The 14,833-nt window shown below is 37.7% G+C and overlaps 1 protein-coding gene across 10 annotated transcripts in view; it reads right to left on the reverse strand.

The window, feature by feature from the left end:
* CTNND2 (catenin delta 2) overlaps positions 1-14,833 on the reverse strand; it is a 468,899-nt gene that overhangs the window by 9,943 nt on the left and 444,123 nt on the right. For 5 of the 10 annotated variants that reach the window (XR_015697560.1, XM_087721965.1, XM_087721966.1 and 2 more), the window contains 3 exons: positions 12,196-12,322; positions 4,464-4,577; positions 1,160-1,291 (listed from right to left, as the gene is read on the reverse strand). Coding sequence is in view for 9 of the 10 variants with exons in the window: in XM_087721965.1 (XP_087578091.1) it covers positions 1,160-1,291; positions 4,464-4,577; positions 12,196-12,322 (373 nt within the window). In the remaining variant the exon portion in view is untranslated. Of the gene's footprint in view, positions 1-1,159; positions 1,292-4,463; positions 4,578-5,040; positions 5,325-6,804; positions 6,892-12,195; positions 12,323-14,833 lie in introns of those variants that run through there. The other 5 variants (XM_087721973.1, XM_087721967.1, XM_087721974.1 and 2 more) reach the window with 2 other exon arrangements.

Below are 14,833 nucleotides of genomic sequence, written 5' to 3' on the forward strand. Positions count from 1 at the left end.
AAACACTTGAGTGAGGGTATAATCACCAATAAAGGTATGGCATTAACCAGCCTTTCCCAACTAGATGTGTTCCACGTGTAATGCTCTTGGCTCCTCAAATAACCAACTCCCGTCAACCGCAACCAATGACAGTGGATTATGGAATTTGTAGAATGAAATATCTGGACAGCATTAGAATCCTTACATGCAGCTGAAATTAAATCTAGCTTTATGCTATTTTTTTGTAACAAACTGTTTCTAAACAGGTGATGATTTCCATGCCATCTTCCCAAATGTATTAATTACATTATCTGAGGTTGGTTAGCATTCAATATTCTCTTCTGCCATGACCTGTTAAAGACTTCTATTTTAAATGGAAAAAAAAATATCTCACAGAACTGTTTTATATCCCTTTTCAGAAAACAGCATAAACATTACAATTTTAAATAGCAATAAATATAACTGTAAAATTAAGCCATTTTTGTGGGGGAAGAAGCTAATTAGCATTTGTTAAAGAGAGAAAATTACATTCCCTAGATAATGCAGAGCTGTAAAAAAAAAGAATTTGGGCTGTCACAAGCAGTGATTGACTCCACATGGGATGAATTACAGTATTATAATTCCTGCCAAAGCACAATAGCTAAAGTTGATTGTGTGTGATCTCTAATATTGTTATTAAGCAACAATAAGTGGTTCATACATACATCCTTCAGTTTAAAATAGTGTTTTACATCTTCCAGTTTAAAGCACGCTGGTAAAAAAGATATGTGAGTTGACGTTCACATATCTTAAAAGTTGCTGAAGTTGAGAAATACTGCTTTAAAGGAAGGAGGAGGAGAAAGAGGAAATGAAATCAAATAAATCGCTTTTCCTGTTATAGGGGAAATAGAATTAGGATCCCAGATTCCTATAGTAAACATTATGGCGCAGAGATTGAACATTTGGAGTTTTGAAATAAAAGTTAAAATGTGACATTCAATAGATATACAAATTGAATTCAGTCAAATTGTTGGCTCCAAATGATTAGCAATATATGAGTAGGAGACATGAATGTAGTTTACAAAGACTGTAAAACTTAAAACATGCTTACTAAGTATGTCTGTATTACCAACAGAGTCAATTCCAACCCAGAAGGTTGTCTTCCACAATGTTTATATATCACATACAATTCCTGGCTCACCTGTCATGGTGTCTTTTCGAGAAGTATGCTCTCCTTTATTCCCATGGTAAGTAGCATTTGTTCCAGTTGACTCGTAATCTGTTTTTCTTTCTTTTAAACTGATCATTTCCCGAGGGGAGGCTGGGGCACTTGCTAGAAACAAAAACAAATGCAGAATTTTAGAACTCTTGACTGAATGAGTTACATAGTAAAGCATATAAACACACGTTCTAAGCAATGCAACAATGCAAGAATCTCGAAAAGAATCTCTTTCAAACTAGTTTCGTTTGAAAATCTGTGGCATCTGGACATACCTAAAACTCTTAAGTGGAAATAATCTTGATCATATAACTTAGCAAATATTTGTCTTATAGAAGAGGGAAAGGTAAAGCCACTGAGATAAACCATGACAGCTCTGCACTTGTTGAACCCCATTGATACAGATCAGATTAATCAATGGCATCACACACACAAGGAATAGCAATAGCAATAGCAGTTAGACTTATATACCGCTTCATAAGGCTTTCAGCCCTCTCTAAGCGGTTTACAGAGTCAGCATATTGCCCCGAACAACAATCCGGGTCCTCATTTTACCCACCTCAGAAGGATGGAAGGCTGAGTCAACCCTGAGCCGGTGAGATTTGAACTGCAGAACTGCAGTCAGCTGAAGTAGCCTGCAGTGCTGCATTTCACCACTGCGCCACCTCGGCTCTATAGAATAATGGAATAGCACATAGACTTATATACCACTTCACAGTGCTTTACAGCCCAATATAAGCAATTTACAGAGTCAGCATATTGCCCCCAACAATCTGGGTCCTCATTTTACCCACCTCAGAAGGATGGAAGGCATTCAAATCCAACCTTGAGCCACTGAGAATTGAACTGCCAAACTGCTGCCAGTCAGCAGAAGTAGCCTGCAGTACTGCATTCTAACAACTGTGCCACCATAGCTGTTATAATAGTGATGATTATGTCACCAGAGGCCAAATATGGCACTCCTGAACCTTTCTAGAATTATTCAAAGGTACAGTACATGAATTCCATAAAATCTGTCATAATGGGAGGATGTGCATATAGCCGTTTGATTTGACTTCACTTATCTTTTATGATATTACCACTTTGTGACCCAGAATCATACTCGTATTCTATTCATATCAGTTCCACAAAGGCCCAGATCTAAAATAGCAGATTTATGAAATTTAATATACCCAGGACTGATTTGATACGCTCATATACTTTCAATGATGGCTTTTTGTTAAGATGCACAGCAGCAAGGGGAAATTTTTGCTCAAAGCAAGGGATGAATGGAACATCATTTGACTAATAATTAAAGACAGCCTTCTGCTCTCTTTTCACCAATTATTAAAGACTTCCTAGTTCCCTTTCTTTTAGGCAAAAAAGGGAGGTTTGGAAACTTAAACTTTCTGCTGTGATTTCCTGAGTCTTTTCTTCCTTAATGGAGCCCAATTCCTTTTTTTTTTAATTATTCAGTTTGTTTCAAGCTCCTCCTTCAGGACCAAAGAACCCAATCTAGTCATACCTGATTAATTCCTAAACTAAATTTAGCTAGCAAGTATGATATACATGCTTTTCAATGCTATGGGATCATCAAATCAGAAGGTATTGTGGAAACGTGTGGGCTTTGAGATATATCCTTTCAAGGGGCATGCTTGTAATCCACCACATAAACTCCAAAAATAGATGTTATTCTTTCAAGTGAAACTAGTATCAGCATTGCTATTAATCAAACATGGTAATCAAATTCTCTAAGCCCAGATAAAGGTATTATACTGCTGGCCATCCTTGTCTTTTTATATTGCAAATTAGCTGGATTTGTAATGTTTGGTGAAGTTTTTTTGATTCATTTTTTCCAAAAGGGGAAATCTGCTACTATCTGGAGCACATTGATTGCAGCAAGAGCCTCTTCCAATTCAAAACAAATCCATGCTGCTTCTTTGCTTATTCACAGTGAAGATGCAATTGGTTTCTTAAGAGAAAGCACACAGGGAGCCGGATGTATGCTTTCTCCTTACCTAATACTTGGAAATCTTATTGGGTTATTCTACTAGGTCTTAAAAAAAACTAGCTACATTTTCTTTTTCCAGCCTTCTCTATTGTTTCCCAGCAAAAATTAGCAGATCTTGCAATTAGTTTTCTAGGTTTCTTAGTAGGGCTTCCAATTTTTTTTTTCTTGATGAAGAATCTTTGGCTGCTTGGAATTACTCAAGAATCAAAGAAACATGACAATGACTGTGCTTGGATAAAGGATTTTTTTTGCAGCCACACATCCTTGAAATCTTCACAGTCACCAGCTCTTTTGAACCAACAGTGCAGAAAGCCTGAATGTTCCTGTTTTTCATGCTTTTTGCCACCTCATTGTTCTCTTATAAACTTGAATTTAATTTTCTTAAATTTCATTCATGGATTTTGGTATTTTGGCCCTATCCCATTTGCTATCTATTCAATCATGCTGAGGTCCAACATTGTAAGTTTGCTCTCAGTTATTATAAAATATATTAATAAATTATGCCAAAACCCAGTGAAAATGGATAGTAATGACAGTTTACCCAAAGGCTTTAGAAACATCAAGGAAAAGCTGGCAAAATCCACTTTGCAATCTCCAATCTCTTCATAACTTGATAGAGAATATTTTCAAAACAAAAATGAACACAGCGATATGCAATCTTACATGAATTAGGCAGTGACAATTATTTATTAGCATAGGTAATATATCCAGAATGTATTCAAATTAACAAGGAAGGGGAGAAACCAGAACAATAAGTAACCAAAATTTACAAACCTCTGTAAATTCTATGACTACCCACCAATCTGTGTTATGTCACTCACGGTAAAATTGGGTAAGAATGCAATTTTCCATGTGAGTAACCCAGTGGTGGATTTCAAACATTTTTGGAACCTCTTCTGTAGGTGTGGCCTGCTTTCCGGGTCCACTGGTGGAACATCTTCTAACCGGTTCGTTAGATTTGATGAACCGGTTCTATTGAACCGGTGCGAACCGATAGGAACCCACCTCTGGAGTAACCCGAATAGTATATAGCAGACTCTTGCTGTAATGGGAGGTTGGCATCCATGGGTGATTGTTACTATTATAAAGTATTGTAGAGGGGAAAAACCAGCTCTGTAACTGTGTGCCCATAAAAAGCCCATATGGCCTACTTGATACAAAGATTCAAGGCTTATCCAAGCAAGAAAATGCGTACACTTTCCATTTCTACAGCGTGAGAACAAAAATGCTCAGCTATAGATGACAGAAATCAGAAACTACAGGTAAAAGCTGCTGAATAACTCAGATGTTATATACCTGAATTGCTTGGTTGAATATAAAGCACTGCTTCAGGCCCTGTTGGTATATTGGCCTTCTGTAAGGTCTTAGTTTTTCCTCTAGGCAATGGGTCAGAATGCTGGATAAGTCCATCTAGAAATGAAATGATTTGAATGGGAATATGTTGTTTTTAAATCCCAGTTGTTCTATACTGAATATCTCGAGTTCTGTTGCTGTTGCAAATTTAACAGCCTTATACAATATGTACATAAAACAATAAGGTTAATGTGAGGCAAATAACACTTAGAAACACTAAAACCAAGTTGGAATACTGCTGCATAATCATGTGGCCACTACCCTAACCTCCCCATCTGCCTAAAAGCAGTACTTCCTGTTCCTTTGTAAAACCCCATAATCCAGGGAACAAGAATGAGTAATAAAGGGGAAGAAGCCACTGATCCTGGATTTGTATTTTGTCTCATTCAACTCCATGGGTATAATATGGCACCAACTAACAAATGAGCAAGAGTAGGGAAAAGAGATGACCAGTTTTGGACTGTTAGTAGCAAAACTATCTATCTATCCAACCAACCAACTAACCAACCAACCAGCCAGGCAGCCAAACAAAAACTCACACAAGCAACAATGGCAAATACTTTATTGACCAGCATTTGGGAGGAAGTGGGACCCAAAAGATTAAACAATGTGAGAAGTTGTTCATCAGCAGCTGGGGAGCAAGCATAGGATCTGGTGCATTTGCTGCATAACTGCCAGTCATAGTATGTAAGTTGTCATGCAGGTTCTCAATTCTGTGCATTCTTCTGGGCACTTGTAAGGAAATCTTTCTCCTCTCCTGTTTTTTAACAGGCTGTGAGATAGTTCTTGTATTTGGAGGACAGTCTGTAGGAAAAAATTGGAAATGGAAAGAATTAGCTTCAGGCAGTGAGGGGAAGACATTATTTTTAAAATCTGAATACATAGATATTTATAGGTAGAAGGAGAGAAGAGTGAGTGATGCCATCTGATTCTTTGTCAGTGTTTATACCTCAGCCCCCAACTCCCACTGGGGAAAGAGACTTTGGTGTCTGTGAATATAGCCATGTTTAAGGCCAAAGCAGCTATGCCTTTGAGGCCACAGGAATGCATCAGGGACGTGCAGTCACTAGAGGCAAGGGAGGCGGGGCCTCATCAGTCTCCTCAGGGAAAGGAAAGGATTTTAAATAATTTTCTTAAAATAATTAAAGCCAGGGTAGTTGCTACCAGATTTCAAGTCACAGTGGCTTGGTGTCTGCTCTCGGTATTAACTAGGAGGAGGCCAGAGAACTAGGGGCCTCTTTTGCATAAGGAATTTTTCGCCTTTTAAGAGTTAAGCAAGGGTTAACAAGCAAAAAATTCCTTATGCAAATGAGGCACGTATTCTCTCGCCTCCTGTAGAGGGCATTTTTAGAGGCTTTTTAGAGTTCTCTGGGAGCAACTAGCTCAGTCTGACAGAGCTTTGGCTTTTCAAGAGGGGAGGGCAGGGCAGGGAGAAGCAGAGTTGAAATCGTCTCTGAAACAGCTGGAAAAGGTGCGTGTGGGGAGGGGGGAGGAATTCAAAAAGTTTGATTGGAAGGCAGCAGGGAAAGGGGGGGTATGGCAGAGGAGCTGCTTTCAAGCCTTTGGAAAATATATCCAATCCAACTTCTGAGTTTGTGTTTGAGAGTGAGTGAATGAGAGAAGGATCGAAGTTCTCTGTCTGCGTGTGTCTGTTTGAGAGAGGGGGAGGGAAGGAGAGAGGGAGTAAGGAGGGGGAGGGAGAAGAAAAAGAATGGGAAAACTTATTTTGCAAGGGGGAAAAATGCTGTCGCTTTAAATTGGAACTGAGCATGCCTAGCTGTGGGATTCTGGGAGTTGAAGTCCACAAGTCTAAAAAGTGCCTCACCAGGGCTAAAGCTGACTGCACGTCACTGGAATACATATAGCATTTTGGGGAAGCTCAATGGGTGTGATGAGTGGGGCAATGATGCAAAGTGATGAACTAAATTATTTTTCCCTGCTTGAGTCAGGAAGTCTGTGCAATACCACTAATTTTCCACAATAGTAGCAAAAGAAGTATCTGAGACTTAAAAAAAAGAAAAACTTCATGTGGGTGCTGTAATGGTTTGTTCTGTTGTATACATGCGTTGCTCTCTTAGGCAGAATTGTCTGTGAGTGAAATGGATGACTGGTGCCAACAGCTGCAGAGTTTAATCTGAGCAGGGATAAGTGCTTTCTGAGTGCAAAAACATTTCCTTTTGTCATTACAGTATAGGCAAGTCACCTTATTTACAAAGGGAAGGGGGAAGTAGTCACAGCAATGAACACTTTGTTGTGATTGTTCTTTTTTTTTTTGCTTGCTTACCTGTGTGAGTTGTTCTATCCAGGTGTTCTCCACTTCTTGGAATGCAATTTGATGCAGAATATTTACATTCAGATTCCTTAGCACTCTCTATGTGATTACCAAGCACAGAGATTAGCAACATATTCAAGTTTCTGTAAGGGTTTCAGGTAGGGTTTTTCCCACTGGTAAAGTTTCTTCTTGTGAAATTTAAGCATGCAATAGAGTAATAATATGAAGCAAGAAATTCAAAAAGAAGACGAGGAAGAGAATGTTTAATAATAAAGGTAACGGGTCTACTATTTAAATATTTAATATGGTTAAGAAGCAAACTATATCATGAAGCAGATTAATTAAAATAAAGATTACACATATTTGTTTTCTGTGAGATATTGGTAATGAAATGAAAATGCAATGTAATTTTCCTGGACAAGCACTGCTACGTGTTCCCTTCTTGCTAAATCGGGCAAACTCTTGACCTAACATGATGGGAACACTTAACATTGATACAGGTGGTACTTTTGTGTGTTGTGATTCAAAGCCTCATCTAACAACAAAACCGTTTCATATTTTGTATATCCCAAATGAAAATAATCAGAACTTGTTTATTTTTGCTCTTCCTGAAAGAAATTCCTTAAATACCAATTCTGTGTATTTGTCAGTGAAAGACTGGAGATTTCATATGTGGGATTATTGAGTTCATTCATAAAAAAACACTACTGATAATCTTTTATGATACCATAGAGAATATAAGGGAATATTCATGAATCTAAAATGTCCTTGGGCATATACCTAGTAACACCATCCAAAGTTATATATGATGCAAAATACCAGTTATAATACACTACTAATTTCTATGGAAGTTCAGCTATTGATCCAATTCATAGTCAGCATAAAAAAAAATAGGAAGCTTTGTTAGTACATCCAGAGAGATAGCGTGGTAGTGGTGGAGGAAGGGAAGGGAAGAGGAACAATCTACAAAGACTTTTCTCAGAATGCTAGATTGAGAAGTTAAAAACTTGGAATGGGATACAATCAAGCTTGATTCAAAAGCTTTGGCTCCTGAGGTCTCTGAGCTGCCATCCGAAAATGCTATTACTGCGATCTCTGCTGTCTGGAACTGCCCGAGAAGGAAGGGGCAGGTAATGCGGGCGCTGCAGAGATCGCGATACCAGCCTTTTGGGTGGCAACGCCACGATCTCAGAAGCCAAAGCCTTTGAATCAAGCTTGATTGTACCCCATTTCAGGTTTTTAACTTCCCAATCTAGCGTTCTGAGAAATCTACCATTTCCGAGGCACCTTTCATTTTCAGGAGGAGGAGGAAGAGGGTGGCTTAAAGCAGCACCTCCTTAAACCAAAACCTCTGAGTGACTGGGAAAGAAAGCTGTGCTTTTCGGGCGGCAGTTTTCGGCAATTCCAAGCGCAACTTTCTTTCCCAGTTACTCCCAGCTTTGGTATACTCTGCCTTCGCCCTCCTCCTCCTGCAAGCAATAAAAAGGTGCTTCAGAGATTCGGCGGGCAGCTCAGGGGAGACAATGGCCACGATGACTTCATTCCCCAACAATGTGAGGAGCCGCTGCCACCACCACCACTGCCTGAGCCCTCCCAGGAGCCGAGCGGGAGCCCCAAAAGCAAAACGTTTCTTCTTTCCAGCCACCATGATCTCTGCAGCGCCCGCTTCACCTGCCCCTTTTCCAGATGACCCACATGGCTACATTTGGAGTATAAGATGCACCCAGATTTTCACCCTCTTTTTTGGAATAAAAAGGTGTGTCTTATACTCCGAAAAATACGGTAATCCAAGATATCCAAACCAGCACACCCAAAAGCTCTAGCAATGATGAACAATAATCAGCTACTACATGTATAATATATTGAAATACAGTAATTATTATAATGCAAATTTTAGTACAAATTATTTCACATATTGTCTTCCTTTAGCAGGCCCATAATTATCAATAATTTTAAAAAAAATCAACCAATGATATGTCTGAGTATAGATTTGAACCTAGATTACTAAAATAGTAATAAGTGCAATGATCTCTCAACTTGACAAAACTCACACAATATCAGAAATGGGAACTGCTTCTTTTCTGCTTTTTAATTTTTTTAAAATTGTATTTAAAAGTTAAAATACAACTCCAATAAAAAGGGGAAGCCAAATCAAACAAGACAAAAAGAAAGGAAAAAATAATAATTTCCAGACAGTCTTATTCACTTCAATCATTGTCCCTGGTCCATCCAGAATCAAATACCCTTGAATGATTCTTAGTAATAAAACTTGTCCTTAAAGTTAATACTGGGGTCTTTCCACATAATTGCATTTCCGAAGTCATAAATCTCTGTTGTAGATACCTTCATATAATCATTTTTCAAACCTTCTGTCATCTCTGTTTTTTTTAGATTCATAGCCCGTTCTACCTTATCCACCAAATCTGTAATTTTCCAACAAAGTTTCTTCTCCTCCAACTCTGTTGCAACAGATTAATTTCCAATCCATCTGACTGCAAATCTAATTCTGTTGTTGCCAGCATCTGAATAGCATCTTTAGGGTGATTTATAATTGTTGTTCCATTACTGAACTTATCTAAACTTTCAAAAAAGGCTTTTAAGGTAAGAAGCATTCTTCTTTCAAACACTTCCCTGGAAACTTTTGTTGTTATCATTTTTAGTGTACACAATTAAAAAACATACATAATTCACTTCAAGGACAATTGGTTCCAGTCAGCTAACTGCAGGAGGAATTGAGATATTTTTTCCCAGCATAGAGAGTAAATAGAAGAGATAAAATGGAAAGTTCCTGCCTCTTTAAGAAGAAAAAAAGATCAGAGAAATTTTCAGAAATAAAATACAGTAAAATAGAAGAGCTTTTATAAAAAGTGGTAAAACAAAGTCCTTACTATAAGAGTCCAATGTAAATAAGTTCACTTACACTATATAAGTGAACTTATCGAAAGAGAAAAAAGATAAGTATAAAAAGTGGAAAGAGAGGGACATAACTAAGGCAGAATATCAGCAAATAGCCCGAGCTTGTAAAGATGAAGTAAGGAAAGCTAAGGCTCACAATGAAGAAAGGCTTGCCACAAAAGTAAAAAAATAACAATATATAAATATAAATATATTTAATAAATAAATAAATAAAACAAAAAAGCTTCTTCCAACGTGTTAAAAACAAGAAAAAGGTTAAGGAAACAATTGGTCCATTGCTGGGAGAAAGTGGCAAGAAGGTGACAAGCAACAGGGAGAAAGCAGAACTATTTAACTCATTTTTTGCATCTGTCTTTACACAAAGGGATAAAACAGTCCAACCTATCAAAAACAGCACCCCAAAAATCAGATTAGGAACACAAATTGAAATAGGGAAGAAAATGGTAAGTGAGCATCTGTCTATCCTAGACGAGTTCAAATCATCAGGACCGGATGGATTACTCCCCAGGGTTCTGAAGGAACTGGCAGATGAGATCTCAGAACCACTGAACTATATCTTTCAGAGATCCTGGAGCACCAGGGAACTGCCAGAGGACTGGAAAAGAGCTGATGTGGTTCCCATCTTCAAAAAAGGAAAAAAAAATAGATCCAGGAAACTATAGACCTATCAGCCTGACCTCAATACCAGGAAAGATTCTGGAAAAGATAATCAAGCAACAAATTAGCAAACACCTAGAAGTAAACAAAGTAATAGCCAAAAGCCAACATGGGTTTGTCAAAAACAGATCATGCCAGACTAATCTTATTGCATTCTTTGACAAAGTGACAAAATTAGTGGATCAGAGGAATGCCGTCGATATAGTTTACTTGGACTTCAGTATGGCATTTGATAAGGTAGAGCATAACCTACTACTAGACAAAGTAGAAGAATGTGGGTTGGACAGCATCACCACCAGATGGATTCATAACTGGCTGACCAACCGCACTCAACATGTAGTCCTCAATGGAACTGCATCTACATGGAGGGAAGTATGCAGTGGAGTACCCCAAGGCCCTGTTTTAGACCCAGTACTCTTCAACATCTTCATCAATGATTTAGATAAGGGAATAAATAGGGAACTCATCAAATTTGCAGATGACACCAAGCTGGCAGGAATAGCCAACACTCCAGAAGACAGGCTTAAGATACAGAAAGATCTTGACAAACTTGAACATAGGGCACTATCTAATAAAATGAAATTCAATGGTGAAAAGAGTAAGGTTCTACATTTAGGTAAGAAAAAACGAAATGCACAGGTGCAGTATAGGTGGTACCTTGCTCAATAGTAGCAACTGTGAGAGGGATCTTGGAGTCCTAGTGGACAACCATTTAAATATGAGCCAGCAGTGTGCAGCAGCTGCCAAAAAAGCCAACACAGTTCTAGGCTGCATAAACAGAGGGATAGAATCAAGATCACGTGAAATGTTAATACCACTTTATAATGTCTTGGTAAGGCCACACTTGGAATACTGCCTTCAGTTTTGGTTGCCACAATGATGTGGAGACTCTAGAAAGAGCAACAGAGATGATTAGGGGACTGAAGACTAAAACATGAAGAACGGTTGCAGGAACTGGGTATGTCTAGTTTAATGAAAAGAAGGACCAGGGAGACATGATAGCAGTCTTCCAATATCTCAGGGGTTGCCACAAAGAAGAGGGAGTCAAACTATTCTCGAAGGGTAGAACTTTAGGTTTATAATCAAGCAAGGGGTAAAAATAGTTCAGCATTCAATCAGATGTTTAACGTTTAAAATATAAAGCAAAGATGAAAGAAAACAAATAAAAAAAATGTTAAAATGAAGGGACACTTAAATATCTGAACAGCTAATAGGATAAAATGGAGACCTGACTCTCCAGCTGGTCTTACTGTGAATTGCGAACATCAAGATTCTTCTTCATTGGTCAGTGAGGGGTTTCCGGAGAGTCACCTGGGGTAATTCCGACTTGCTCCTGTTCAATCTAGGGAGCATTTTGCCACCAAAGAGCCAGCTTTGACAGTGAAATCAGCTGTTAGTCAGCAGGGGTTGGGGAATCTTCCCAGCGCACCATTTTTAGACAATCTCTCTTTTCTGCTTTATTCATAATGTTTCATGATGGCACCAAACATTTATAAGCCAGAAGATAGACAATAAAAGTACCTTTTCTATCAGTGATGTTTTAACCATTAAGCAGACTAAGCATATGCTTAGAGCACCAGGCCAAAAGGGGCATCACAAAATTGAGAAAGAAAAGAAAACCAATGAAGATTTGTACAGTATGTACAAGGGAGGGAGCCACCAATATTTGTCAGTGCACCAGTGAGCCTTAATCCACCACTGTTTTCTATGCTTCATTACAGTTCATAATTCCCTTGATAACATTTCAGTTCTTGATGATAACATTTCAGTTCTTGATTTGACTTTGATGATTGTTTCCCTAATTATTCAGTCATATATGTCTGATCTTACCTGAACGATTGTTGGGGGACATGCGCACCGGAGAGATGGAAGGTGTGCGTGAAGAAGAATACGGTCTTTGCCTATCCCTCTCTATCGTTGATGATGAAGCTACAAAATGATACTGTGACCATCCATCCTGCATAGGAACAGCATACAACAATAATAAAAAGGCTGAACAAGTACAATACAGGCATGAAAGGAAATACAAGTATGAAATATTAATTTATTTAACAATCTATCTTCCTTGTTAGGGGGCAGTTTTATTCTTTCTTAACAGGCAGGTCTTCCACATTATCTGTTTCTATATATTGTTTAATTTTTTTCCTCAAAATAATATTTCTTTTGAAATATGCATTCAATGCAGGCTGACTAATTTCCCCTTCACCAATAAGTAGACCCATACATAATGTGAATGCATGAGGATGACTTTATTCTTACACTAAGAATCTTGTAAAAACATATATTATATATACTATATATTTATAGGTCATTTAAGAAGATCATGGTACAAAAGGACTAAGAAACAGAGAATGCTTATATCTGATTTGGGGAAACTTTATCCACTTTGCCAACGCTGGGAAGGTTGCTAGGTAAGGGGGAGGAAAATAGCAATAGGAATAGCAGTTAGACTTATATACCGCTTCATAGGGCTTTCAGCCCTCTCTAAGCGGTTTACAGAGTCAGCATATTGCCCCCAACAATGCGGGTCCTCATTTTACCCACCTCGGAAGGATGGAAGGTTGAGTCAACCCTGAGCCGGTGAGATTTGAACTGCACTCTAACCACTGCACCACCTCAGCTCTCGGCTCATTAACAAAGAAAGTGTTAATGTCTAAATTGATTTCTAAATATCTAGTGGAACTACTGCTTAAATGAGCTAGAGCTATACTTGTTGTAGTTAGAGATTGTAGAAAATTAAGGAATAATGTAATTATTGAGTGTACGCTGATCATATCCCAAACTGGGCAGCTGAAAATTAGATAAACTATAGGAAGGAAAACTGATTACTACTAAACACCAATAGAAATAATCAGTAAAGACTAGTGATAAAATATCATCATTGCTGAAATCTACCACATTCCTGATTGGTAAACATATGTTTTAGAAAAGTATATGAGATCTGGGACAATCATATTATATATTATTTATATTGCATGTATATTATTTTCAGATGCTGTGCTTATGTTACATATTCAATCGTTTAGAACAAAAAGACTAATTTTTGAAACACAACCATTGCGTTTATATATTTATATTGAAAGGAAAAGATTTTAAATGGCTTTTCAAATTTAGGAGAGGTCAATCTGAGACCATGAAAGGAGAACCAGTTATTTCTTTAAAATTGGAATGAGAAAGCTAGGAGTCCAGTTTTATAAATATTGTGATAATCGTATTTCAATAAACAAATAGAGAAGAAATGCCTTAATGAATTACATGAGGTTAATCACCCCAACTCTTCCTAGACTTAGTTAATTCACAGTTTCTAAGCTTTCTAAAAAAGGTGATGGAAGTTTTAACACTGCTTTATAAATGACCTTAACCGACCACAGGAACACAAGATACAACATAGTTCTAGTAAGCAACCTATTTTGACAATTCAGTTATGTATTTGAGCAATCCGTGGGCCTAAAGATTTTTTTAAAAAAGCCTTAGGCCCATGGATTTACAGTTTACAGCAATGTGATTTCCTGTTCATTTTTGCAAAATGAAAATACAAGTCTTTTCTGTAGTAGCATTCACACTTGGCACACACTTCCCTGGGAAGTACAATTAGCACCTTTTCTCCTTGTATTTTGCAAATAATACAAAACTATTCCAATGTGCATTTGATCTAATTTTATAGTGGATATGCACAGGCTTTGTATTTGTAATAATTGGAATGTTTTCTATCTTATTCCTACTCTGTTATTTATTGCCCAATCTTGAATAGGTGTTCTATACACATTGTAAAAAAAAATGCACAAACATCAAGCTGTTTCCATGGTGAAAAACAGTGTTTTTATACAAGGAACAGTGTATATTTTAATGATATATTGTATACTAAGACATACCATGTCAATGAAATTGCTACAGTAACATGCCTCAAATTATAAAGTAGTACAACTACTCAATGAGATCGTCCTCATGTTAATGGAAAGCTTAAATAGCAGTTGCAATTTTAATCTGCAAACCCATTATCTATGAAGTCAATGTAAATCAATACATTTTTCTTTAGGTTTGTCCAAAGGTCTCTTAAAATAATTGCTTGAAATCAACCGAATACCTGCCCCTCTTAGAAAAGCCAAACTGAGTACCATTGGAAAGGGACAAGACCATGTATTCTACCAGATTTGAGAGGAATAGGCTGGCGTGAGAGAGTGTGAGATAAGAGAGCAGACCATAATTCCAATTTTGCTGTTGCTCTGCATTCACCAGCTCCTTTAAAACAGTCCTGCTTTGGGAATAGCCAACTGCTGCTATGAGAACTCACAAGGGGTTGATGATCCACACTTTTCTCTAGAGTTGAGCAACTTTTCATTATCTGAGAGTACCGATGAAGGTATGACTTGATGCAGTTATGTTTTTTCCTTTGTTATTTTTTACCTAACTTGAGAATCTGGCCACTGATCCCAAGTCTTATAAAGTCTTATAAATTGCAGGAGATGGG

Source organism: Thamnophis sirtalis, unplaced genomic scaffold (genome assembly GCF_051295495.1).
Source record: "Thamnophis sirtalis isolate CommonGarterSnake01/CBP01778 unplaced genomic scaffold, rThaSir2_p1.2 scaffold_8, whole genome shotgun sequence".
Taxonomy (NCBI): domain Eukaryota; kingdom Metazoa; phylum Chordata; class Lepidosauria; order Squamata; family Natricidae; genus Thamnophis; species Thamnophis sirtalis.